The sequence below is a fragment of the Nelumbo nucifera genome, chromosome 1 (genome assembly GCF_055504915.1).
Source record: "Nelumbo nucifera cultivar China Antique chromosome 1, China Antique-T2T, whole genome shotgun sequence".
In the NCBI taxonomy this organism is placed as follows: domain Eukaryota; kingdom Viridiplantae; phylum Streptophyta; class Magnoliopsida; order Proteales; family Nelumbonaceae; genus Nelumbo; species Nelumbo nucifera.
The window spans coordinates 58228018-58253897 of record NC_142649.1 but is presented as its reverse complement, the minus strand read 5'-3'; the positions used below and the strand labels follow the sequence as shown (position 1 = coordinate 58253897).

Sequence of the window (25880 nt, the reverse complement as noted above, 5' to 3'; positions counted from 1 at the left end):
AGGTCTGATCGCAGCTCCCAGGGGTCGGCTGATCCTTCTTGCCTGGTTTATTTTGTCTTCATGTAATCGGGCTATTGCTGCTGCTTCAAGAATGGTGGTGGGCTGCATGGCTTTTACCTCCAGCCGCAATTCCTCCTTAAGTTCTCCAACAAAACTGCTGACAAGCGCGTTTTCTGGCCAGCCTTGCACGCACATTGCCAATCTTTCAAACGCCATCTGATAATCTTGGACGGAGCCGGTCTGTCGTAGCTTAGCGAGGCTTTCGTCATAATTCTCAAAGGCTGAGACCCCAAATCGCATGGTTAAGGCGTCAGTGAAGTCGGCCCATGTGGCCCTTGGGTGTCGTCGCCGGTACCATTGGTACCAGACGATCGCCTCTCCTTCCAGGTGTGCAGAGGCTAGTGGAACACGATCAGGGCCTTGTGTGTTGTGGTAATCGAAGTATCTTTCTGTTCGCAGAAGCCAGGAAGTGGGATCTCCTCCTATGAAGATGGGAAACTCGATTCTTGTAGTTCTTGATCCACTTCGATGACTGGTGTCATTGTGTTCTTCCTGAATTTGCGCAGGTGGTGCCTGTGCCAGTCTTTCCAGCAAGGATGCAAAGCTTTCTTTGATTTCTTTGACATATGCTGATATTCTTTGCATTTCTCCTTCCATGTAATCGACTCTGTTTTCCATTGCTGATGATCTTGTGCTTGGCATCTTGGCTCTGAATTGGCTCTGATACCAACTTGTTAGGAATTGCCTAACTCAGGGACTCTTTCGAGGGAGCCTGCCTCCAGAATGAGAGAGAGAGAGAGAGAGATAGAAAGAAAGAGAGCTTGTATTCCCAAATCAATAATCCCATTCAATTATAGCTTGTTGTTATTTATACACTGCTGTTATACAGCTGTTACAGTTCTGTTGTACCAGTCTCTCCACTTGTCAGGCCACTTGTCTAGTTTGTTACAATCTTTGATCTAGTGGTTGGCTGTTAGTTACAATCTTTAAAGGCTGTCGTGGCCTTTTCTTGTACCCTTGTATTTCTTTAGTATGTGTCCCAACAGAGACTTGGGAAAATAGTCAATGGTTGCATTGACTATTTAGTGTTGTTCCAAGTCCCACATTGCTCAAGAATGGGAATGAAGGCCTTGCCTTTATTTTTGTGCCATAAGGCTAAAACCTAGCTAAGCCCAATTTAACTGGCTTATGTAATTTTTTGTATGTATTACATTTACATATTATTTATTAAAAAATTTAAATAATTAAATTTTTATTATTTGATATCATGGGCCCAAAGTCATTACTCATTAGGCCCGAAAAGTACGTAAGCCCAGCCTGGGCCCGTGTAGGGCTAGGCTTGGGCTTACAATCTAGGCCTAGGGTGTAAGCCGAGCCAGGCCTAGACCTGGCTTAAAGCTGTTATCATTGGTGCTAAGCCCAGTTTGGCCCATGATCACCCCTAATGTTGATGCTTCTAGTGGTATGATAACCACTATAAAACTTGATGGAACCAACTTTCTAGAGTGGTCTTTATCAGCCAAGCTTACCATCGGAAGAATGAGAAGCCTACAAGAAAATTCATTGGTTATGTCATGGCTGGTTTGTTCGGTGCAACCACATATTGCTTACAACTACATGATTCTCTCCATTGCCAAGGATATTTGGGGTCGTGTTACTACCATGTACTCCCAGGTAAGAAATATAACTTGAGTCTGCCAACTCCAAAGAGAAGCCTACAATGTGTTAGGGGAAAGGACTGTGGCTATGTACTTCTCTTCCTTACAATCTCTTTGGGAAGAAATGGACCATCTAAAGGTCTTGGAATGGAAGAATCTTGAGGATGGTGAACGATACTGAAAATATGTTGAGAAGAACTGAGTGGTTGATTTCTTGGCAAGTTTGAATGCAAAGTATGATTTTACCTGACAACAGATCTTGACTATCGATTTTACCTGGCAAGTTTGCCACTACATACTCCTTGATATAGGGAGAGAAGAGTAGGAGGCGTACTATGATCAAGACTTCAGTAGTTGAGCATTCGACTTACACGTCCACTAAACCCAAGCAAAGTGTAAATGAGAAGACTAATGAGGTGGTGTGTGAATATTGCAAGAAGGAAAATGATCATCTTTCTACCATGGGAGTCGATTGTCCATCTTCTAGTGTTCAGACTCCTTCACATGATTCCTCTTATGTGATGAAGAAGCTCAGGAGCCTATTGGCCCAATGTGAGAAGTTTGGATCCTCTACCTTAGCTAGCTCTAGTAATCTGTCCAATGCTTTTGCTAAATTAGATATTGCACTTGCTTGTCAATCTTCCTCCTGGATTGTGGACGTTGGAGCTAGTGCAAACATGACTGGTATGCCTTCCCACTTCACTTCTTATAAACTAACTCTAGGGAAAGGTAAGATCATTGTAGTTGATGGACTTAGACTTCAATCTCGGGTCTGGGTGAAGTCAAGCTTACTCATAACCTTTCCTTGATCTCCATCCTTCATGTTTTCAATTGCACAAAAATCTTTTATTTGTTAGCTCTCTTATTAAATCCCATAACTGTTTAGTGACATTTTTCCCTTCACATTGTGTTTTTCAAGACCTGAGCATGGGGAGGATGGTTGGAACTGGACATGAAGCTAGTGGAGTTTACCTTTTTAATCAAGCCCTTGAGTAAGGATTACTATACCAAATCGAGTCATGTCAAAGTGAAAATCTAAGTCTTTTGAAGTTGTGTTGTTGTTGTCTTGATCATGTGTCTTTTAAGTCCATTAAGTTTTTGTTTACAAAGACGTGTTAGTTTGTGTCCAATTTGAGTTTGCAATGTGAAGTCTATCATAGCAACATAGAACTACATATCTTGTGACTACTAGAAAAAATGGTGTTGCTTTCAATTTGATACATATTGATGTTTGGGCCTTGGGGCCCATATTCTTACTTGTATGGGTGGCTATAAATACTTTATTCTGTTCATTGATGTTTGCTCTTGATACACATGGCTATATCTAACGAAGAGTAGAGATGAAGTTCCCTCCATTGTTTAGAACTTCTTTATTGAAAATACTTCTTATTTATCATACTTTTTTTTGTTTAATATGACTATATAATATGCATTCAAAATTTTCTACAAATTTTCTTTATTTTCTATACTTTTGTATTTTATTTATTTTTGAAATTTGGGCTTTGGGGCCCATATTCTATTCCTTGTATGGGTGGTTGTGAATACTTTATCCTGTTCATTGATGATTATTCTTAATACACATGGCTTTATCTGATTTGTTGCAGATTAGGTCTTTGTATTACCAGAGTCTAGATAAGTTCTAGTGAGGACCCTAGGGAAAAACTTGTGGAGGTTTTGACTTTTCAAATGGAAATTTGAATAGCTTGTTTTGATGTGTAATTGAAAGGTTATATTGTATTTCTCACTAAAGTTGGGTGTTGCCTTAACACCTGGGTATGGTGTATCTTTTTTCTTTTCTTTTAATGAAATTTTATTATAAAAAATATTTGATGAAGAGTAGAGCTGTAGAGGTGAAGTTCCCTCCATTTTTCAGAACTTCTTTAGAATGGTGAAAACTCAATTTGAGAAAAACATCAAGATAATAAGGTCTTACAATGCTAAGGAGTACTTTGCAAAGCATCTACAACTCTTTTTTGAAGAAAAAGGGATTATTTATCAAAGTTCATGTTCCCATACTCCGTAGTAGAATGGTGTAGCGGAGAGAAAAAATAGATGTGTGGTTGATGTTGCCAAAGGACTACTTTTCTAGATGCATGTGCCCACTTGCTTTTGGAGAGATATAGTTGAAGTAGTAGTGTATTTCATTAAAAGACTTCCTTTATAGACTCTTCACCTTCAATCTCCTCATCAGCTTATTTTTCCTAATGATCCCATTTTTTGTCTTCCTCTCAAAGTCTTTGGTTGTTGTTGCTTTGTTCATGATTTGAACCTTCTCGCCTCAAATGATCCTAAATCCATCAAATGTGTTTTTTTTTGAGTTACTCTTAGTCCAAATGGGGTACAAGTGCTTTGATCCTTACTCTAGCTGACGGTATGTGTATAAGGATGTTACATTTCTTGAGTCTACTCTTTTTCTTTTCAGTCACCTCATCCTTCTCTTCAAGGGGAGAGTGTTAGTGAACATCGGACTCTGTTTTGTCTCCCTATCCCTACTTTCCACTTGTAGTGATAGTCTTGCTCCTCTTCCTCCTCCCACTTCCTCAGCAATGGTCCTTGGCAATAGTGGTTCATAAGGCGTAGATGGAAGGTTACTCCTAAGGTTGAAGGCCCACAACAATTTGATCACCCGACTCTAGGTAATTCTAAAAGCAACCCTGAACCTAAGACTCCTGTTGAATTTGAACTTCCTATTCCTACTTTTAATAAGCCTCATATCTCACAATCTAACCTTGACCTTCCCATTACAGTTCAAAAAGGAAAATGGAAATGCACTACCTATCCCATCACTAACTATGTTTCTTATGATGCGCTTTCACCTTCCTACTATGTCTATATTTCTGCCATTTTCTTTATTTCTATTCTTCCTAATGTTACAAATGCAGTGCAGTCCCCTCAGTGGAAGGATGCTATGAATCAAGAGATGGAGGCCTTCGTAAATAACTAAACTTGGGAGATTGTTTCACTTCCTGAGGGTAAGGTTCTAGTGGGTTGCAAGTGGGTGTATACAATTAAATATTGGGTTGATGTCTCAATTGAAAGATACAAAGCTAGGTTGGTGACAAAAGGGTACACCCAAACGTGTGGGATTGACTATTAGGAGACCTTTGCACTTGTGGGCAAAATGAACTCTATCCAAGTGATTATGTCTCTTGTTGCTCACCATTTATGACCGCCATACCAAATGGATGTAAAGAATGCCTTCCTTAATGGAGATCTTCAAGGGGAGGTCTACATGGATCGTCCCCTAGGAGTATTCTTCCCTAACAGTAAAAGGAAGGTTTATTGTATGAAGAAATCCTTTTTTGGTCTCAAATTGTCTCTTAGAGCTTGGTTTGACAAACTCAGAAATGTTGTTCTTAAAATTGGATTCACTCAATCATTGGCAGATCATATTCTTTTGATAAGAAGGGTTAATGGCTTAGTGACTCTGTTGATAGTGTATGTTGATGATATTGTTGTCACTGGAGATGATAACTTTGGAATAGTTCAATTAAAGTTATTTCTTGCTTCTAAATTTGAGATCAAAGATCTTGGGAGTCTCAAATACTTTCTTGGGATTGAGGTGGCAAGGTCAAAGGAAGTATATTCACTTCGTAAAAGTATGTGCTTGACCTCCTTCATGAGGTTGGCAAGTTGGAGTGCAAGCCAATTGAAACTTCTATTGACCCCAATCATAAACCAAGTGTTGATGATGGAGACATTCTTCTAGACAAGGATGTCTACCAAAGACTAGTTGGTCGGCTTCTCTACTTGTGCTTGACCAAACCTGATATATCGTATGCCATAAGTGTGGTTAGTTAGGAAGATCAGGTATTGGCGTAGTGTTCAGAGATGAGGAGGGAAAGATAATTACTCTTTATTCTGGACCAGTTAGGGAGGGAGATTCTTTTAGAGAGAAGTTTTAGCATTGATGGAGAGTATACAAAGGGTGAAAGAATTGAGCATTAGAAAACTGATGATTGAGGGAGATTTGAAATTGGTAGTGAGTTGGATACAATGTGAAGAAATGAAAATGGGAATTACAACAATGAAAAGAAGAAACTTAGGTGGTTGACGAGAAATGGAAATCTCTTTTAATTGGATAAAGTGATGTGCTAAGTTTGTAATTGATGCTTTAGCCAAACCAGGGGTGGGAAGAGAGACATTGTTTTGGGCATAGTTGTAAACCAGGAACGTGGGTGTGGGGAGAGACAAGTGTTTTTTGTTGTCACTGTCCTTTTACCATTTTCACTATTGTTTTTATGCTTTGTACAATCAATTAATGTTTTGTTAATAAAACTTTGATATTATCGATAAAAAAAAAGTGTGGTGAGCTAATATATGCATAGTCCTAGAACTTCACATATGCAGGTAGTTAATAGGATTCTTTCCTACTTAAAGGAGTGTTTAGGCAAAGGAATGTTGTACTCTAACCATAGACATCTCAAGGTTGAGGCTTATACTAATGTTGATTGGGCAAGTTCTATGGATTATAAGAGATCCACCTCTAGTTACTATGTGTTGGTGGGAGGTAATGTTGTATCTTGGAGAAGTAAAAAAGTAATAAATTGTATCTCGATCTAGTGTAAAAGAAGAATATAGAGCTGTAGCTCGTGGTGTATTGGAAATACTCTAGTTAGAGACTTTGTTATTTGAGATTGGAATCCAAGATGAAGTTCCAATAAGGCTGTATTGTGATAAACAAGCTGTTATAAACATTGCCCATAGTCCACTCCAACATGATCACACAAAACACATTGAGGTTGATATTTACTTTATTAGAGAAAGGATAGCCAGTGGAGAAATATGTGTGCTCTTGACAGTATGGCCGGCCAGAAATAAGAGGAAGAGAAGAGAAGAGAAGAGAAGAGGAGAAGAAGAGAGAAGAGAGAAGGGATTTGCAATGTAACAGTGCTGGCGGCGCCAGCCTTTATTATAATATAGATAGGGCGGCAGAAATAACAAGGGAAAAGACCCTTGTGCCCCTGAGTACAATAACAGACATAACAGAAATGAAAAAACGAAATAAAAGAAACACTTTAACTAGCCAAACAGACCCTAACATCAACAACTAAATTATTTTAACACTCCCCCTCAAGTTGGAGCATAGATGTCAATCATGCCCAACTTGTCACACAAATCTTTGTGCCGCACATGATGAAGACCTTTGGTGAAGATATCTGCAAGTTGTTCTTCTGAGTTGACGTATGGTGTACACACTTCTCCATTTTCAAGTTTCTCTCTAATAAAATGCTTGTCCACTTCAATGTGTTTCGTCCTTTCATGCAGGACTGGATTAGCAGCAATATTGATGGCAGCTTTATTGCCACAGTAGAGTGACATAGGATTGCTCACTGCGAAACCCAGTTCACCTAACAGATTTCTTATCCACATGATTTCCGCAACGCCATGAGCCATCGCTCTATACTCTGCTTCAGCACTAGATCTAACCACCACACTTTGTTTTTTACTTCTCCATGTGACCAGGTTTCCTCCTACAAAGGCACAATACCCACTGGTAGACTTTCGGTCATTGACTGCTCCTACCCAATCCGCATCAGTATATACTTCCACCTTTAAGTGACTATGTTTCTGGAACAACAAACCAGCTCCGGGAAACTTCTTGAGATATCTCAAGATCCTCTCTGTAGCTTCAAAGTGAGTTGTCCTAGGGTTGTGCATGAATTGACTGAGGACACCCACTGCATAGGCAATATCAGGCCTGGTCATAGACAAATACAAAAGTCTCCCCACGAGTCTCTGGAACTTCTTTACATCTTTCAAAAATTCTCCCTGACTGTCTCCTAGATGATGATTAGATTCAATTGGTGAATCAATTGGTTTTACCCCCAACTTGCCTGTATCTTCTAGTAGATCTAGTACATATTTCCGTTGGGAAATAAAGATGCCCTTGTGAGAGCGGGCAACTTCAATTCCAAGGAAGTAACGTAAGGGGCCTAGATTCTTCACCTCAAATTGAGTGGCTAAGAATTTTTTTAGTCTCTGTATTTCAGCCTCCCAATCTCCTGTGATCACTATGTCATCCACATACACAATAAGAGTTGCAATTTTACCTTCACCTCTTTTCACAAATAGAGTATGATCTGACTGGCATTGTTTGAACCCCATCTGTTGAACTGCTAAATGGAACTTACTGAACCAAGCCCGAGGTGATTGTTTCAACCCATATAGAGATTTTTTTAACCTGCACACCTTTTGTTCACTACCTTTGGCACAGAACCCTGGGGGTTGGGTCATGTATACTTCCTCTTCCAAGTCACCATTCAAGAAAGCATTTTTGATGTCCAATTGGTGAAGTTCCTATTCAAGATTTGCTGCCAATGAAAGAAGAATCCTAATAGAGTTCATCTTGGCTACTGGAGCAAAAGTCTCTGCATAGTCCACTCCATATACCTGTGTAAAGCCTCTTGCTATCAGTCTAGCCTTGTACCTTTCAACAGTTCCATCAGCCTTGTGTTTCACCGTGAACACCCACTGGTTCCTTCCCTTCAGGAAGGTCTACCAACTCCTAAGTGCCATTTTTGTGTAAAGCATCAATTTCTTCCTGCATTGCATCTGTCCATTCAGGTTTAGACAAAGCTTCTGCCACAGTCTTAGGAACGGGGACACTGTCCACAGAAGAGAGGAAGGCACGGTATGAAGGTGAAACATGCTCATAGGACCCAAAATTAGAGATAGGATGATTAGTGGTACAAGACCTAACACCCTTTCTCTTAACAATAGGAATATTAAGATCATTGATGACAGGTGAATCAACATTTAGAGGAATAGACATATCAATAGGAGCAAGTATACCTGGCTGAGGAGACGGATCTGCCTCGGGTGAATCCGATGGTGTTGGTTGCATAGTGTCAGGTTCCACGGCTCTTGAACTTTGCTAGCGCTTATGGCAACAATGAAAAACCCGGAATTGAGGAGGATCGGGTAAAGGCGGTAGTTGAGTTTGAGTCGCCTGTTTCTCCTCAACCCTACTCTCCCCCTGAGGAGAAACCGAGAAAAAAGGTTGATTCTCAAAGAATGAGACATCAATGGAGACATAGTACTTGCGAGATGTGGGATCATAGCAGTGATACCCCTTTTGAGATAAAGGGTAACCAAGAAAGACACAAGGAATAGCCCGAGGATCAAGCTTACCACGAGTAGGGAACAGGTTATGGACAAAGCAACAACACCCAAAAATATGCATCGGAATGGTGGACAAACGGGGCTATAGGGAACAAAAGCTGATGTGGGGCCTTATACTCTAGTCGCCGAGAGGGCATGCGATTGATGATATACGTAGCACACAAGACTGCATCCATCCAAAACCGTTTTGGCACATTCATATGAATTAATAAGCCACGAGCGACTTCGAGAAGGTGGCGGTTCTTCCGTTCAGCCACACCATTTTGTTGGGGTGTCCTGGCACAAGAGCTTCGCTGAAGTGACCCACTCGAAGCAAAAAACTTCGTGAGATCACTATGGAAATATTCCTTCGCATTGTCCGACTGGAAGATATGGATTTCCGTTTGGAACTGAGTGAACACCATGCGTTGAAAATCTTTCACAATTTGTGGCACTTCATCTCGAGATTGCATAGGGTAAACCCAAGTGTATCTAGAATAATCATCAATCAAGGCAATGAAGTACTTATAGCCAACCTCAGTAGGTAGAGTAGCAGGGCCCCAAACATCAGCATAAACAATATGAAATGGAAATTCAGATCTTTTATTTCGCAAAGGTAAAGAACTTCTACGGTGCTTACTCAATTAACAAGTCTGACACTGTAACTGACTCACTAACAAGGACTCAAACAACTTTGGAAACATAACTTTTAACGACTCAAAAGAAAGATGACCTAGACGACTATGCCATAAATAGGCTTGACTCTCACTTGACGAACTCATGAACTCTGTAGCCACAAGACCAGCATTATTCTCCAACACGTAGAGACCATCCACCATGCTTCCTCTACCAATCGTCTTCCCCGAGGCCAAATCCTGAAACACATGAAGACGGAAAAAAGTGACTGAGCAGTTCAAGGAGTGAGTTAGACTACTAATGGACAACAAATTAATAGGTAATTTCGGAACATGCAGTACATTAGGAAGGGTAAGGCCAAGTGGGAGAGGTATGGTACCTCAGCCAGCTATGGTAGAAAAAGAACCATCAGCTAGTCTTACCTTATCTATCCCAGAGAGAAGGTTATATGTCTGAAACAAAATTGACTTACCGGTCATGTGGTTTGAAGCTCCGGAGTCAATAATCCAAGGAGAGTCAGTAGTATGAGATGACACATGGAAGGTTGTGACAGCATTACCTGATGTAGACGCAAACGAGGTAGAGGGAGTAGGACCAGAATCCATCTGGTGGAGAGTCCTACCATACAATTCCAAATGTTCACGAAAGGAGTTGATAATATCTTCCTTAGGGTCAGAATTGGGATGCCTCTCCTGAGTTACCAAAGGACTAGTCTCTGTCGACGCCATATTAGCTGAGTTATACCTTTTTTGATTCTGCTGGCCTGGTTTCTTGCCCGGATTAGGTGTTGACTTCTTACCCAAATCCCGTGCCCATTTAGGTTTTCCATGGAGATCCCAACATGTATCTCTCATGTGTCATGTCTTCTGGCAGTGAGTGCACCAATGTTTGCTCTTATCATCTGTTTTTTTCTAAGTGTCACCCTTTTTAAAACCACCTCCGACATTTGTATCTGAATTTCCCCGAACAACTAGGGCAACTGACTCCCCTTCTACACCATTCATCACACTTCTTCTACTTTCTTCTGACTGCACCAAGGCATACACCTCCTGAACTGATGGCAAGTCTTTACTACCCAAGATCTGCACCCTGATGGACTCATACGAAGGATTCAGCCTTAGGAGGAAGGCAAAAACTCGTTGCTGAGATACAAGTGACTTATATGCCTTTGCATCTTCTTCACACTTCCAATTCACATTCTGATAGTGATCAAGTTCTTTCCATATCGATGTCAAATCAGAATAGTACATCGAGAGACTCCTCTCCCCCTGGTTGCAAGTAGAGGATTCAGCTTGCGGTTGATATATCTTGGCATAGTGTCTCTGCTCTGAATAGGTGGACTTCGCTTGTCCCCATATCTCACAAGCAGTTTCAGCCCACATAAAAGTCTTCCTTACTTGTGGCAGCATGGAAACCAAGAGCCAAGACATCACCATACTATTCTCTTGGTTCCACCTATCATATTCAGCACTTCCATACTTCGGTTCCTTCACTCTCCCATTGATGTATCCTATTTTCCCTCTAGCAGTGATGTAGAGTTTTATTCCCCTAAACCACTCAAGGTAGTTCAGACCATCAAAGGGAATAACAGCCATGGGAAAGCTCATATCCATTCCCCCACTCACTCCATTGTGGCTCCCTGAAATCTCTGAAGTAGTAGAATTCTCAGATGACATGGTCAAACAGATAATCAGTCCCAAACACCGGACTTAGGACCCCTCCTTACTCTACAAAACAATGCTCCACTCAGTCCACACCCACACACTTGGATTTAAAACCAGTCTGAGCACAAACAGTACCAAATTCATGACAAAACAGAGGTAATATTCGGCAGATTTCAGACCTGTACAGTTTTACCAGTCCCAACCTACCAGAATTCCAGAATGTCTAAAAGCCATTAATCAGCAGGAGAGATCCTTATCACTTATAATCAAATCAAATTATTGAAATGACAGGTCATCCTTGACCTACAGTCGTCTTAACACATGAACAGGATCACACGATCCAAAAAAACAGGGGTATACAGATCTGACAGCATTCAGCAGCCCAGATTCATTTGGTTTTTCACTCGGTACACGACCAAGGAGGGTAAAGAAGAGAAAATGGAAGAACTGTACCAGTTGTAGAGCTGTTTTTCTCAGTCCAGATTCAGATTTCTGTTCCGCCCAGGTTCAGCAAATCTGTTCGATCTGTTCTCTTAGTAAAGGTTGTTCGATCTGCTCTCTTTAATCAGTATTCCCGCTCTGATACCATCTTGACAGTATGGCCGGCCAGAAATAAGGGGAAGAGAAGAGAAGAGAGAAGAGAGAAGAGAGAAGGGATTTGCAATGTAACAGTGCTGGCGGCGCCAGCCTTTATTATAATATATATAGGGTGGCAAAAATAACAAGAGAAAAGACCCTTGTGCCCCTGAGTACAATAACAGACATAACAGAAATGAAAAAACGAAATAAGAGAAACACTTTAACTAGCCAAACAGACCCTAACATCAACAACTAAATTATTTTAACATGTGCCTTTTGTGAAGTCAAAAGATCAACTTGCTAATTGTCTTACCAAGGGTCTCCACAAGCTGAAGCTAGATAGAAACCTAGGCAAGCTAGGCATGATAGATATCTATGCTCAACTTGAGGAGTGTTGAGGCTATGTATTGTGGCCAGGGGCATTATTGTCTTTCTATTTTATTGTATTTGGGCGCCCATTCAGGGGTATGGATGTAATTTTCGTTATTAAGTTAAAAGGGAACTTTCTGGGTGTGAACTGTAACACACCCTATTCTCCTGAAACTTTCTTCTTCTTCTTCTTCTTCTTCGGAAGGTCTTTTCTTTGGTGAATTTTTGATGGTTTTGTAGTTTGGTTCTTCTGGCAATTTGTTGTATTAGGGGAGGATTATTCATGTGTCATCAAGGTTTTGATGCTATTAGGATGATGGGTTTCTGTTTTGGGTGTCTTGTATTGTTGATTTTGGGAAGCTGGTATCTTTGGACCTTAGAGGAGGTTAGTAGTATTTGGGTTTGTTTGTTTTCTCTTGTTGGATGCTATCTTATCACCTTGTTATATCCTTTTTTAATTCAATGAATTTTCTTTTTTATTTGTTTCCAATAAAAAGGTAAAACAATTCAATCTCTAATCTCTGAAAGGGGGGCAGGCTCACCTTTGTTAAAGCATTCCTTGCCAATCTGCCTATTTATTACCTTTCTGTGTTCTAGATCCCAATAAAAGTAAATAAAAAAGAAAAAAAAAAACAGATTGAGAAGATTCAATATGATTCCTTTGGGAAGGTGGTGGTGAGAAGGGTTGTCATTTGGTGAGTTGGGATTAAGTGAGTAAATCCAAGGAGTTTAGTGGTTTGGGTCTTGGTCGCATTAAAAAAAGGAATATTTCCCTTTCTTGGCAAGTGGTTGTGGAGGTTCCCTCTAGAAGCTAATGCCCTAATGATTGTAGTCATCAATAGCAAGTATGAGAAGGAGGCTAATGATTGGATAGCAAGACTCCTTGAATCAGGTAAAAGCAACCAATCCCTGGAAAGTGATAACTTATATCTTTAACACCTTTTTTCCATTCATTAGATACAGAGTCGGCAATTGGAATAGAATAAAGCTTTGGACTGATTTAGGGTGGGGTGAGTCTACTTTGGCAGCTTCATTCCCTAGGATTTTCAACCTTTCCCTCAACGAAGAAGCCACTATCTTGGCCTATGTTTCCTCTCCTTCCCAAGGAAACAATCAAACAACTGGAACCCGTACCTTAGAAGGCCCTTAAGGGATGTGGAAATTGCTGAGGTGACTAACCTCCTCCAATCCTCAAGGGAGGTCTTATTTCACCTTTGACACCCAACCAACGTGTTTGGAACCTTCACCTTACTGGTAATTTCTCAACCAAGTCCTTTCTTTAAGGTATTGATTACTGAAGAGCTTAACTCCCACTTTCCTGCAAAGAAGATTTGGTTCTCTCACATTCCCCCTGGAGTTTGTTTGTGTTTGGGAAGCTTGCTTTGAAGAGAATCAACACTTTAGACCTAATACAAAATAAGAATGGTGGCTAACTGTATTTTTTGCTCTATACTTGTATTCTGTGCCTCTGGACTGGAGAATTTGTAGATCATATATTAATACGCTGTTAGGAAACACAAAATTTGGAATCATTTGTTAAACCTCTTTGGTTGTAGCTGGGTTGCTCCAGGGACTATCTTTGGCAATGGCAAGGTAGGGGGCTCAGTAGAAGAGGACAACTTCATTGGACAACAGTGACCCATGCTGTTACATGGGGTGTTTGGGATGAAAGAAACAACCAAATTTTTTATAACAAGGCTAGATTGGTTGAAGAGCTGATTTCACATAACTCACCTTTGCAACATGTTGAGTGTGAATTCTGGGTGGTTCAAAGAGATCTCTATGACTGACTTGTAGAGAAATGTATCTGTCTTTACTCTTCTCATAAAAGTCTGTCCCTCCCACTGGGGCCGCCTCCACATCAGGAGGGGGTTGTGAAGCTAAATTGTGATTGCTTTGCTAAATCTTTACTATTTTATAGTCTTGTGTTTGAAATATATAAAGTAATAGATTTAAGATGCTATTGATTTCTAGATATGATGATTTGTCATGTTTTAGGAGGAAAATCAATATTGTTAGTAAAAAGTAGCATTAATTTTCCAATTTGTATGCATGTTGATTGGCATATAAAACTAGGGAGTTCACCAATAATTTAGTTTTCTTCCCTCGTAATCCTTGTGTCTAGGTGATAGTGTCTCACAATCACCTTTATACCTTGACAATTATGTAAAGAAGGTATATTATTGAACTTTAATTGTCAATTCTTCTCAGTGTTGCCTTCCATTACTTAGCAATGCACCTTTTGTGCAAAGTATTTCAATCCATGCTAATCACCTTGCCATAGCTTAATCATGATCCTCCAATTACTATTTGGTAGAACAATTTGTTTAGATATGAATTTTGTTTTTTCAACTTGTACTTTATGCAGGTCTGACTTTGGAGCCAATTGGTATTCTAATGGAAAGAGCAGAACAAGAGGCTTTCACAAAGGTATACAGTTCACGTAAATCTAAGAAACATGTTGAGAACCATCTAAAATATGCATGCAAGGAGATAAAAGTTTAGAAAATTACACTCCAATTCATCTTTGAGAGACACTTCCCACAATATTCCAAACCGCTGTCCAAACTTTTGTTGTTGGTCCTTGCTTAATCACAAATACTGGTTACACCCCTGAAACAATTTCTATATTTATTTTTCTCCTGATCAGGAAATAAAAGTTTCTTTCTTGTTGATTTATATGTTCCATTGTCCAAGGAGATTTGATCAAAATCTTAGTCACTCATCTCATCAGTAAGATCCAACTAATCTTCTCCTTTTGTATGAAGTGGAGGTAGGCAAGTATTAGAACTTGGAAGAAGGTAATAGGAAATTATGTCTTATACAAATACTCTAGAAGGGAATGCATTTGTTGGTGATTTATTCCTTGATGTAAATAAATGGGATGGGTAAGGACCTAAGGGGCCTTGAATGAAGCTCTAGAAGGACAGAAGATGGAATGCTTAGGAATTGATAGGGAGTCTATGAAGATGAGGAAAGAAGAGGTTAGGGAAGGGGTTTTAGGTTTGTAGCACTGAGGATCTAGAAATGAGAGGTTATAATTTCAGGGAAGTTAAAAATTTACTAGAATGGAGTTTGAGAGATGTAGCATTTGAAAGATAAACAGTAGAAGAGGGAGAGTGTGGGGAAGAAAGGGACTGTCTCATCGTCAAGATGAGTTTATTATTGCCCAGGTGCCTTTTGTATTTCGATGATGGTTCTGCAAGGCTGTTGGATGGTACTCAGTGAAGGCTTCTTGGTTGGTGACATGTGGTTTGTTGAGGAAAGTTGCATTTTCTTACCATTAGTCCATTTGTTTTTCTTTTTGGTCTTTGAGTGGTGGAACTTAGGGTTTAACTTCGGCATTTTCTTTTTGGGGTTTTAGGTGCTTTGTTGCTTTGCCCTAAGCAGTCTTGTTTTTAGGAGGTGGTTCCCTTGGTTGTTTTTGTTTTGCTTTCTTCCGGTCCCTTTCTTTATATTGCTTTTCTCCTTTCTCTTTAATATTTCTATCTATAAAAAACAAAAAGAACAAATTCAAATAGGTTTTATGAGGTAATATATGGAGCCAAATTAGTAAAGTAATATACTCAACAATAGAAGCTTCAAATTTCAGTCCACTAAAGTCTGAATGATGCGATGAATTAACAAAAGTTTACAGTGAAAAAATCATGAGTTATCCCTTCAAAAGCATCAACAGTTGATCCTTTATTGAGGAAAAAATTGCAAGTACAAAATACATTAACCTTTTTAAGCTTTGCCTGTTTTACTTCTTGGAACTGAATATTGGTCAAATTTCAATTTGTTACATTAATATATGATTAAAAGATCAGTGTTGTCAATGTGGTGAAAGTGATGACTAGTCATTTTGTCTTCTTTGGTTGATTCAATAGTCAGTGCCTAGGCACTGATTTTTCAATAAAAAAAGATATGTTCTAAATTTAATGTGGAGATGTCTTAGAGTAGCCACCTTGTGGACAATCTGGGAAGAAAGGAATGCAAGGGTATTTAAGGAGGAGGAAAGAAGCACTCTAGCTGTTGAGGACTGTATCTTAATTAGGGCCATTCATTGGTTAAGAACTATGGACTTATTTCATACATTCTCCTTTGATGATTTTTGGGGAAACTGGATAGCGGTGGCTAACAGCCATGCAAGGAAGGACAGGAAATCTGTAGTGTGGATGCCTCCACCTGAAGGATGGGTAAAGCTGAATTTTGATGGAAGCAGCCAAGGAAACCCAGGCCCATCGGGGATAGGAGGGGTGCTGAGGGATAATGAAAGCAGAATATTGGCATTGTTTTCAGGCCCTGTGGGAATAAGAGACTCCAATAGAGCATAGATGTTAGCGGTGGTACAAGGCACTGAGATTGCAGAACAATTAGGAGTTCAGCACTTGGTAGTTGAAGGGGACTCTGAGATTGTTGTGGGATGGCTGACAGAACGAGCTTCAGCTATGTGGCGACATAGAGATATGTTAAGGAAAGTCAACTGGACCACAAGAAACATGACTGTTACCTTTCTTTGGGTGGGAAGATCAGCAAATTCCTTAGTGGATGGGTTAGCTAAGCAAGGGGCTTCAAGAGAACATTTATTTTGGGCTGCTCTGTAATTTTGGTTCTGGTTAATTCTGGTCAATTCTGTTTTAACTTGATGTAATACTTGTTAGAAGAGGTAACAACTCATGCCTCCTCTTGGGTCTCTTGTATTTCTTCATATTTCTGATTTAATAAATTATATTCATTCATCAAAAAAAAATTAAGATATTGATGCAATCTCATAAACAAGTTAATATAGACTACAATGGTGCAAGAAAAAGAATGATATTGGGCATTTAGTTTACAGCCTTTGTTTTGCAAACAAAGGAAAAAGCTAGGCTGGATAGGGAATCACAACCTTTGTTTTCCAAAGAAAGAGTACAACTTTGGCTATGTTTTTTATTTGTGGCAACTCCATGCTAACATGCCACTGATTGGAAGAAAACTTAAAAAGAACTCCTTTGCTGCCTTGTTTTGTTTTATGCTTTTTTCTATTTTATATATCATCCTCCAATCATGTTCCAACACAAATAATTTAGAGTATAAAACAAACACATAAAGCTTTAAAATGACTTTGTGGTTGACTAGTAAACGTAGTTGACACTTAGTCATCCTAAGTGACTGCATCATCAACCAACTAGTTAGTGATGCAGCTCTCTGGCCCTCAACTGACTAGTTGGTTGACTAGTTGATACATTCATAAAACTGTAAAGGATTATTTGATGGTAAACTGTAAACAGCATTTTGAAGTTTATATTTGAAAGCTGCACAGGGAGTAGGTACCTTTACTTATGTGTATTAGACATTCCCTAATCGATCATGGTTGTGGTGTTGAAGGCTTTGCAAGTAAGCTCTGCATCTCCTGGTGATTCTATCCTTCCTGAAATGCCAGTCGTTACTGAACAACTTTGGGTGGATAAATATGCTCCAAATTCGTTTACTGAGCTTCTAAGTGATGAACAGACAAATCGTGAGGTACATGGATTTCTTGACAATTTGCAATGCTATGCTGAAACTCCTTTCAAGTAAAAATTTAGGGGCTTCTTTATTTTTTGGAGTTATCTAATAATGCTATTTGTTTGTTTGGGCTTCAATAGTTCATGGTACATTGTTTCTGTCTTCTAGGTCCTCCTATGGTTGAAGCAATGGGATTCCTGTGTATTTGGATCTGAAATTAGGAGCACTACAGATGATGTATTGTCTGCTTTGAGAAGACACTCTTCACGTACTCAACAAAAAAAACCCTCTAACATGGTTCCTAATGGAAAGAATAAAGGATTCCATTTGAGCAATAGAACATTTAAACATTTGAACCATTTGGAGGGAGAAAATACCAATTTAGAGGACATCCGGGAATTCTGGAACAAGAAGTCAAGGTTTAATGGTCCACCAGAGCAGAAGGTGAGCTGTGTGAATTATTTATGTTGAACAGAAATCAATGAATTTCAGTTCATTTTCATTTTACTGCAACAGAAACTGATGCATATGGTTGGTTAAGCCATTAGTCCAATATATAGTGTTTCTATGTTCTGAACTTGTTTAACCGTTTGGATGTTGTCTGATATTAATAATTGCAAGCTTCTCTATCCCATGGTTATTAACTGAACATGTTCCTTTTTGCAGGTTCTTTTACTTTGTGGTCCCCCAGGTCTTGGAAAGACAACACTTGCACATGTAGCTGCTAAACACTGTGGCTACCGTGTTGTAGAGGTGTCAGATCTTTCTTTCTATCCATTTTTTCTTCTTGCATCTGTATAACTATTTTATTTCATGGTATTGTATTTTTTTGTCATTGTCTTTTTGTTGCTTCTCAATGTCATGATTGATTCATTAGAAGGTAAAATTTTATCACACCAAAATTCTCTTGGTGGACCAATGTCCAGGAGACAATCTCATGGACAGGTATATATCATGCTTTGTACATCAACTGTGACGTGTTTGTGGTTCAGGTGGTACTGTTTATAACCTAAGTATAGCTTGGCCGGAGGCATGAAGTATGAGATTGGGCTATGCTCGGACCTGGCACCAGTCCTTGCCCAGCTTTAGCTTGAAGTTTCAGTTTGGGCCTTGGGCTGGACTGATCTTGATGTAGGGTTGATAATAGACCTTCCCACTAACACTTGGTGGGTGCTGAAAATAGAAGAATGTTGTTAAAAGAAGGGAAAAGGTGAAGTTTAAAGGTGTTTATGTATGGGAGAAAACCAATTTCCAATGCAGCCTTTAGCAGCACAAAGTGAAATCATCGTTCATCCCTTCCCAGTATGGCCCAACCAGATTCTCATCCTTAGTCTGTTTAATATGTATATATATGTTTGCTGTTTTCTTCATTTTTTCCGTTGAGTGGCTTAATATCTTTTATCCATTCCAAAAAAAAGGCTTTGGAGAACTCATCATTTTTTTTTTGCACAGATTAATGCTAGTGATGATCGGTCATCATCAACAATTGAAGCAAAAATCCTTGATGTAGTTCAGATGAATTCTGTCATAGCTGATTCAAAACCCAAGTGCTTGGTGGGTTTCATTTTCAATGTTCCATGATAAATTTGTCTCTAGAATGAGTAATGATTTTATTATATTATTACAGGTAATTGATGAAATAGATGGAGCTCTTGGTGAAGGAAAGGGTGCTGTTGAGGTTATTCTAAAGATGGTAAGCGATATGCTTTCTTAAATGATGAATATTGTTTTGTTGGATGGTACTAGGTGCATATACTAAGTAGTCTTGGTAGTAAATGCTTTTATTTTATTCCACACACACACACACCATCAAAGAGGTAACGTATTGGTTGGCAAAAGAAGAAAAAGGCGGAAGAGTAAAGACAATTGCAGAAACAAACTAGGGGTGTGAAATAGAATTTTTTTTTTTTGATAAATGATTAGTTCAAGGGTGAGGTCAGTACAAACAACCATTAGAGAGGTGTGAGTTGCAACTTCTCCCATAACAAAGGTAAAAACAAATTAAACAAGAAAGCCAATTATAACTGAGCTCAGTACAACATTTCCCTATTAGTCCCTTGTTTGGCACTTGAATTTCTTGATTTCATCTCTATACCACCAAGTGACAGAGTTCGGATCTTGCAGCCACCTTACCACCACCTTGGAATCTCCTTCAATTATTAACTTCTCCACACTTAGCTGCTTTTAATCTGGATTCCTTGTAGTGTAGCAAGCAGTTCAGCCCTTGTAGAAATTACCTTCCACACCAGGCCTGAGTAAAGTGCAAAAATAAGACCATCCTTGTCTCTCACCAACCCTCCTATTTCAGAGGGGCCTGGGTTTCCTTGACTACTGTCAAAGTTCAACTTCAAATAAGTTTCTAGCAGTGGTGTCCAGACTATGCTTGCTCTATCGCAGCTCAGTTTCTCTAAATATCATTAAAAGAAAACTGATGAAAGTAGTCCAAGGTTTTTCACCATGTATTTTTCTGGTCAACGCACACTCCTTGAGTTCTTGTAAACTTTTTTCCTTCTCATGAAAAATTCATACATTTCTGTCTTCCCAAATAGACCAAATCAGTTCAGCCCTTGTACAGGTCAAATAGTAGGCTTATCTCTGAGGGCAAATTCCACCTGCACCTAAACAGAGCAAAACCAATCCCATAATTCTGCAGCATCAAGACAAGAAATAAATAAGTGTTAATAATCTTCACCATTAGATTTGCAAAGAGTACAGCAGTGCAGGGATAAACACAGAGAGGGTCTTCTCTTTTGCAAGTTGTCCAATGTGTTTACCCTTCCCATAGAACACTTCCCAGCAAAAAGCAATAACTTTAGGGGACAGGCCTGCACCAAACTTCCTTGAAGGGAAATACGTGAGCCTTAGAGGATTGACAAAGGGACTTGAGGAAGGAAGCACACAAAAAAGAGCCCTTAGGATGAGGAGACCAAACCCTTTTATTTGAAGAAAGGGGATCCAAGTAAACATTAGAAAGTGAATTCAAGAACCCATTTATGGCATCAATCTCCTCCCTTAACCCTCTACGGAAACCAAAATCCCAATTCATCCCCAATGGAGTAACAAGAGGTGTAAGGGCTTTTGAGACAACCTACTTTTTAATAAAGGGAAACAGAGTACAAAAGAGGGGAAGAGATCCCTAAGAGCAGAGTTACCAACCCAAACATCCTCCTAGAAATAAACAAAGTTTCTAGAACACACATCATACCTAACAAACCTAAGAAACTGAGGAAGCAAGCCATGGATTTCCTTTCAAGGAGTTGCCAAAGTAGCCTAATGAGACACACTAGCATCCCATCCATTTTTAGTTAACCATGAATCAGTGATTTAAAAGGCGTGCGTAGGCACACAGGCGAGGTGCATTTTAGGGTATGCGCCTCACCAAGGTCCTAGGCGCAACCCTTTCAAAAGGTGCATGACTTATGTGCCTTGCGCCTCAGCCCAGGCATGCGTCCTTTTAGAATTTTACGCTTTTTGCTTTTTTTTTTTAACCTAGCGGCTATGCCAAGGCCTCCACCCCTGGACCCCCGACCACGCCCCTCGAGGCAAACCCTAACATGGACTTGTTTGGACTTGCCTCAAGGGGTGTAGTACAAAGGCAGCTTATAGAATTAGGAGTGCAATATGTTTTACATCACTTTAACTACTTGAAGTAATGCAATTGAAGAAAGAAAAGAGATTATGGGTTTTACATGCTTGAAAATGCTTTATATGTTTGATTTTATTTTTAAATTTTCATTTAAAACTCTTTACATGTTATGTTTATGTATTTTAATTTTAGATAATAGGTTTTATAAAACATTTATTTTAAAATTTAAGTTTATATTTTTTATTAATATTATGTTTAATATATATATTTTTTATATTTTGCATTTTTTGAATTTTTTTTTGGATTTTTTTGAATTTTCTGACATTTGTTTTTTAGCATTTTTTTTTGTATTTTTGTGCCTTGTGCCTTAGGTGCAAATTGGCCCTTGCGCTTTTAAAACACTACCATGAATACTTGGGACCACCTCATGCCACAATCTCTCCCTTTCTAAAGCCCATCTCTACAACCACTGTCCTAACAAGGCTGCATTCTTTTGGACCACATTCCCTATCCCCAAGCCACCCTCCTTACTCTTGCAAACAATCCCCCACTTGATTAGATGATCTTTTTTACTTCTCCCAACTCCCACAAAAAATCCCTCCTGACTTTCTCTAGCTTCTTTGCCTCCCTAGGAGGGATCCTAAAGACAGAAAGGAAATAAATAGGCAAATTAGCAAGAATGGCTCTTATCAATGTAATTCTACCTCCCAAAGAGATATAATTCTTTTTCCAAGCAGCCAGTCTCTTTTTAGTCTTCTCAAGATCGGGTTCCAAAATCTGCTCTCTTAGGGTTAGCTCCTAGGGGAAGACCTAAGTAAGTCAAAGGCCAAGAGGTGTAGAGCATTCTAGAGTCTAGACAATCCACTAAAGATTCTAAAATCCTTTCCTCCAAATTAACACATGCAATGCAACTCTTCTCAAGATTGATTTTCAGAAGAGATCCTCTCAAAAAACCTAATTAACTCCTTTAGGTTCCTAGCCTTCTTAATGTCTCCCTCTTCACAGAAGATTGTAGTATCATCTACAAATTGAAGATGGGCAACTAGAATCTCATTTTTTCTAACTTTCCAACCTCTTATCAACTCTTCCCCATCAGCTTTTGAAATTAACCTTCTAAATACATCTGTTACAAGAGTGAATAGGAAAGGTGATAAGGGATCACCTTGTCATAATCCTTTACAAGCTGGGAAAAAGTCCCGACCATTCCATTGACCAAGATAGAGTAATGACAAGAGCTGATACAACAATTCATCCAATTACATCATCTCCTTACAAAGCCATAGTTACTCAGCACCTCTAGAAGGAAAGACCAAACCACCAAGTCATAGGCTTTCTCAAGGTCCAATTTATACACAAAACCTTCTTGCCTTGATCTTTTCATCTCTTCTACACATTTAAGGGGGGTAAAGTGGAAGGGGGTTAAATTTCAAAAGAAAGTACAAAGGCTTAGGTCCAAAATAACAGAGTGAAACAAGGATCATTTTGGGAGGTTAGAACAATAAAAGCTTAGTTTGAGTTCCTGGATTGAGGAATTAGATGAGAAAGGGCACCAAGGGAGATCTATCAAAAAAAGAGCACCAAGGGAACCATAATGAACAAGAGAGACAATTGAGGTGGAACTTGAGGAAGGAGCTAGAACAAAATCTTCTTAGAGAGGAGATTGGTTGGAGGCAAAAGTCAAGACATAAGTGGATTAAGGAGGGAGATGGAAACATTAAATTTTTCCACGGATTGGCCAATGGTAGAAAAAAGGAATTTGGTGACTAAGATGGAAATGAATGGGGAGGTGTTCGAGATTCAAGATGAGATTTCAAGAATCCTTGTGGATCACTTTAAATCAATCTACAAAAGGCCTTTGAGTTGTGTTTTTGGTGTTTAGTTTTCTTCTCTTGGGTGATGTCTTATCACCTTCCTAATGTACTCTCTTTTTTCTTTAATGAAGTTCCTTTTCTTTGATTATCTTAAAGAATGGGAGTGATTGGAGAAGGTTTTAGCAAAAAGAAAAAAATGGCCAGAATAGGAAAATTTCAGGTTTTGATGAAATTTCAAAGGTAACTTAACCAGTTTTTCAGTCCTCTGGGGATGTTGAATGAATACCTTTCAATGAAGAACTTATGGATGGATAGCCTAATGACCTCTTGAAAGGTTAAAGAGAAAATAATTCATGACAAAAGAGATTAAAGGGAAAGTAGAGAGAGAAAACTGAGAATCACTGAACAGGGTACTAGGAATGTAGAATCACCCTAAGGTGTGGGAATGACTCACCACAAGCATAATATGCAGAAAACTGTGCTGTCATGGGGCAGAGTGTTGGGCAGTCAAGCAAGGACATGCCCAAAAATGAGTGTTATGGAAATATATATATGCTGAGATGGATGAGTGGTAAAACTAGAAAGGGTAGGATCAGAAAAGAAGCCATTCGAAGGAACCGTAGCTCCAGTATGTGATAAAATGAGTGGAAGTAGACTAAGATGGTTTGGTCACATGCATAGAAGACCATTGATAGAACCTGTGAGGAGTGATCTGTTGCAAGTTGGAGGGCCAGAAGGGCTAGGGGTGGACCAAAAGGATATGGGCCAATGTAGCAAGAAATGATTTAAATGCTCATAATTTAACAAATTGATCAAAAACGTTCTCATAATTTAACAATGGATATGGTAACAAACAGAATAGAATGGCAAAACAGGGTTCATGTAGCCTACCCAATATAGTTGGGATAAGGCTTAGATGATGATGACATGCAGAAAAAACATCCAAATAGCACTCCAATATCTGTCTCCATGTTTTTGACTCTACACATATACATGCATATAGATGCTATTGGGGTGGCCAATCCTAGAACTAGGAAACTAAAACTTACATAATTGCCACTGTCCTTAGAAAATTGAATTACTGTTAACTACTTACCCACTGGTTCTGAAACTTTAAAATATAACTAAAAAAACCTACTTAAGGCAGGATTGCACATACATCTAAAATGACAAAAAATACATAAAAATGCAGAAAACTCCATATTTGGCTTGTTGTCTCCTGCATCAACTCTTTGGTAGACCTTCCAACCTAATGTAGGCAGAGTGGATTTGTGTGTAGCATTAAATGGGGTTATTGAGCCAGATGGCTCAACTGCATTATTATTTGACAAGCTAGGATTCTGTATTCCTGCTGTGTTTCATGTTCTGAAACTGGACTAGACAGCATCACCTGGTTGAACCAAGTCCAACTAGAAATTGGACCATTTCCAGATCTGAAATATTAACCACCAGGGATATAGCAAAAGACTGACTTTGGCCAAGATCTGGTTGAGTTGGGTTTCTTTATATCAAGGTTCCAAATATCGACACCGGCCGATACGCCTTGGTACATTTTTTTAGTTTTATTTATTTTTTTCAAAACTGGTTCAGAGGGGTCGGTTTAAGGCCTGGCTACCCTCTGAACCGGTGGCTGACCTGATACAACCCCTGGAAGGGCATATTGGTAAGCCATCGGCACGATACGTATCGGCCCGTATCGGCGGATACATATCAATACTTTGAACCTTGCTTTATATTTTGTATTTTTATATCTTAAAATTTACTTATTTATGATGTCTTTTTGATGTCAGAGTTTGAAAGGATTGAACCATAAACTAGGGCCCTATCTGCTCCACTCCAATGTTTAGTCTGGTTTTTGATTAATTGATTTCATTTATTTCTTTCTCTTCATGAATTAATAAAATATTTTGTAATCTGTTAACAAGGGGTAATTGCTTGGTGCAATTACAGAATCTTGGGCTGACAAGTGTGAGAATGCAGGTTCCAGTCTGAGAGCAGCAACATCATGTAAAAATCCACCCAAAGGTTAGGCATTTATCCTGTCTAGTCCAACCCTCCATGATCCTAGAGCTGAGACCAACATTGGGTAATGACCCTTTGCTGTGATCTGTTAGTGGTAAAATAAAATCCATGCTTTGGGTGATCAAAAAAAGACAAAACCAAAGAGAATATAATCCATCTAAATAGGATCAATTTTCAGGGATAGAAGGATCATAGAATCTATTAGTAGGTAATAAAATTTTAAGTTGTATGGTGGAAGATGGCTTTTAAGGGTGAAATTCAAGTCCAACAAATTGGGGAAACCTAAGATCAAGCATTTGGTTAATTGTGGGTAACCACATCTTCATCAAGGTTAGCATTTAGCATTTATATTTTCGCACTAGCCATGGATAAATTGACTAGGACTGTTGAGGAGGATGTTCCATGGTCTATTCTGTTTATTTATGAGATAATATTAATTGCCAAAAATAGAATGCAATTAAAATAGATATTAGATTTATGGAGGAATATTCTTGAATCAAGATGTTTAAAGATAAGTAGGACTAAAATGGACTATATGCAATGTTAATTTAATAATAGTAGGGGTGAGAAGTGGGATGCAAATTGGAGACCTATGGATGCCTCAGTTTACGTTTCATTAGTTCAATAGTTTCTAATAAGAGAGAGAATGAGGATAACTTTTTCCATAGAATTAGAGTGGGATGGGTGAAATGTAGAGGTGCATCCTGAGTTTTGTATGATTGGAGAATGCCGCTTAGGTAAAAGGAAAATTTAATAGAATGGCTTCTGTTAGTGGTGTTAGTGAAGGGGTATTTCAGTCTTTGTACTTGTTGAGAATGCTGATGTGTACTGTTATATTAGTTCAAGTGCCTCTTACTTAAAGAAGGGCACTCAAGTCTTTTCCAATAAGTTAATAATATAATAACAGGTCTGGCCGAATCAAGGGATTAACTTTTTTCCCTAATTCGAACCAGCCTTTCTCTCTTTTCTCTCTTCTCTCTTT

General features: G+C 39.0%; 1 protein-coding gene across 1 annotated transcript in view; it reads left to right on the top strand.

Moving 5' to 3' along the window:
* The window catches only part of CTF18 (P-loop containing nucleoside triphosphate hydrolases superfamily protein), a 65941-nt gene that overhangs the window by 8235 nt on the left and 31826 nt on the right, over positions 1–25880 (top strand). Inside the window, exons 2-7 of the mRNA XM_010242838.3 lie at positions 14379–14440; positions 17360–17497; positions 17648–17923; positions 18146–18232; positions 18932–19033; positions 19107–19172. Coding sequence (XP_010241140.1) covers positions 14379–14440; positions 17360–17497; positions 17648–17923; positions 18146–18232; positions 18932–19033; positions 19107–19172 — 731 coding nt within the window. The remainder of the gene's footprint in view (positions 1–14378; positions 14441–17359; positions 17498–17647; positions 17924–18145; positions 18233–18931; positions 19034–19106; positions 19173–25880) is intronic.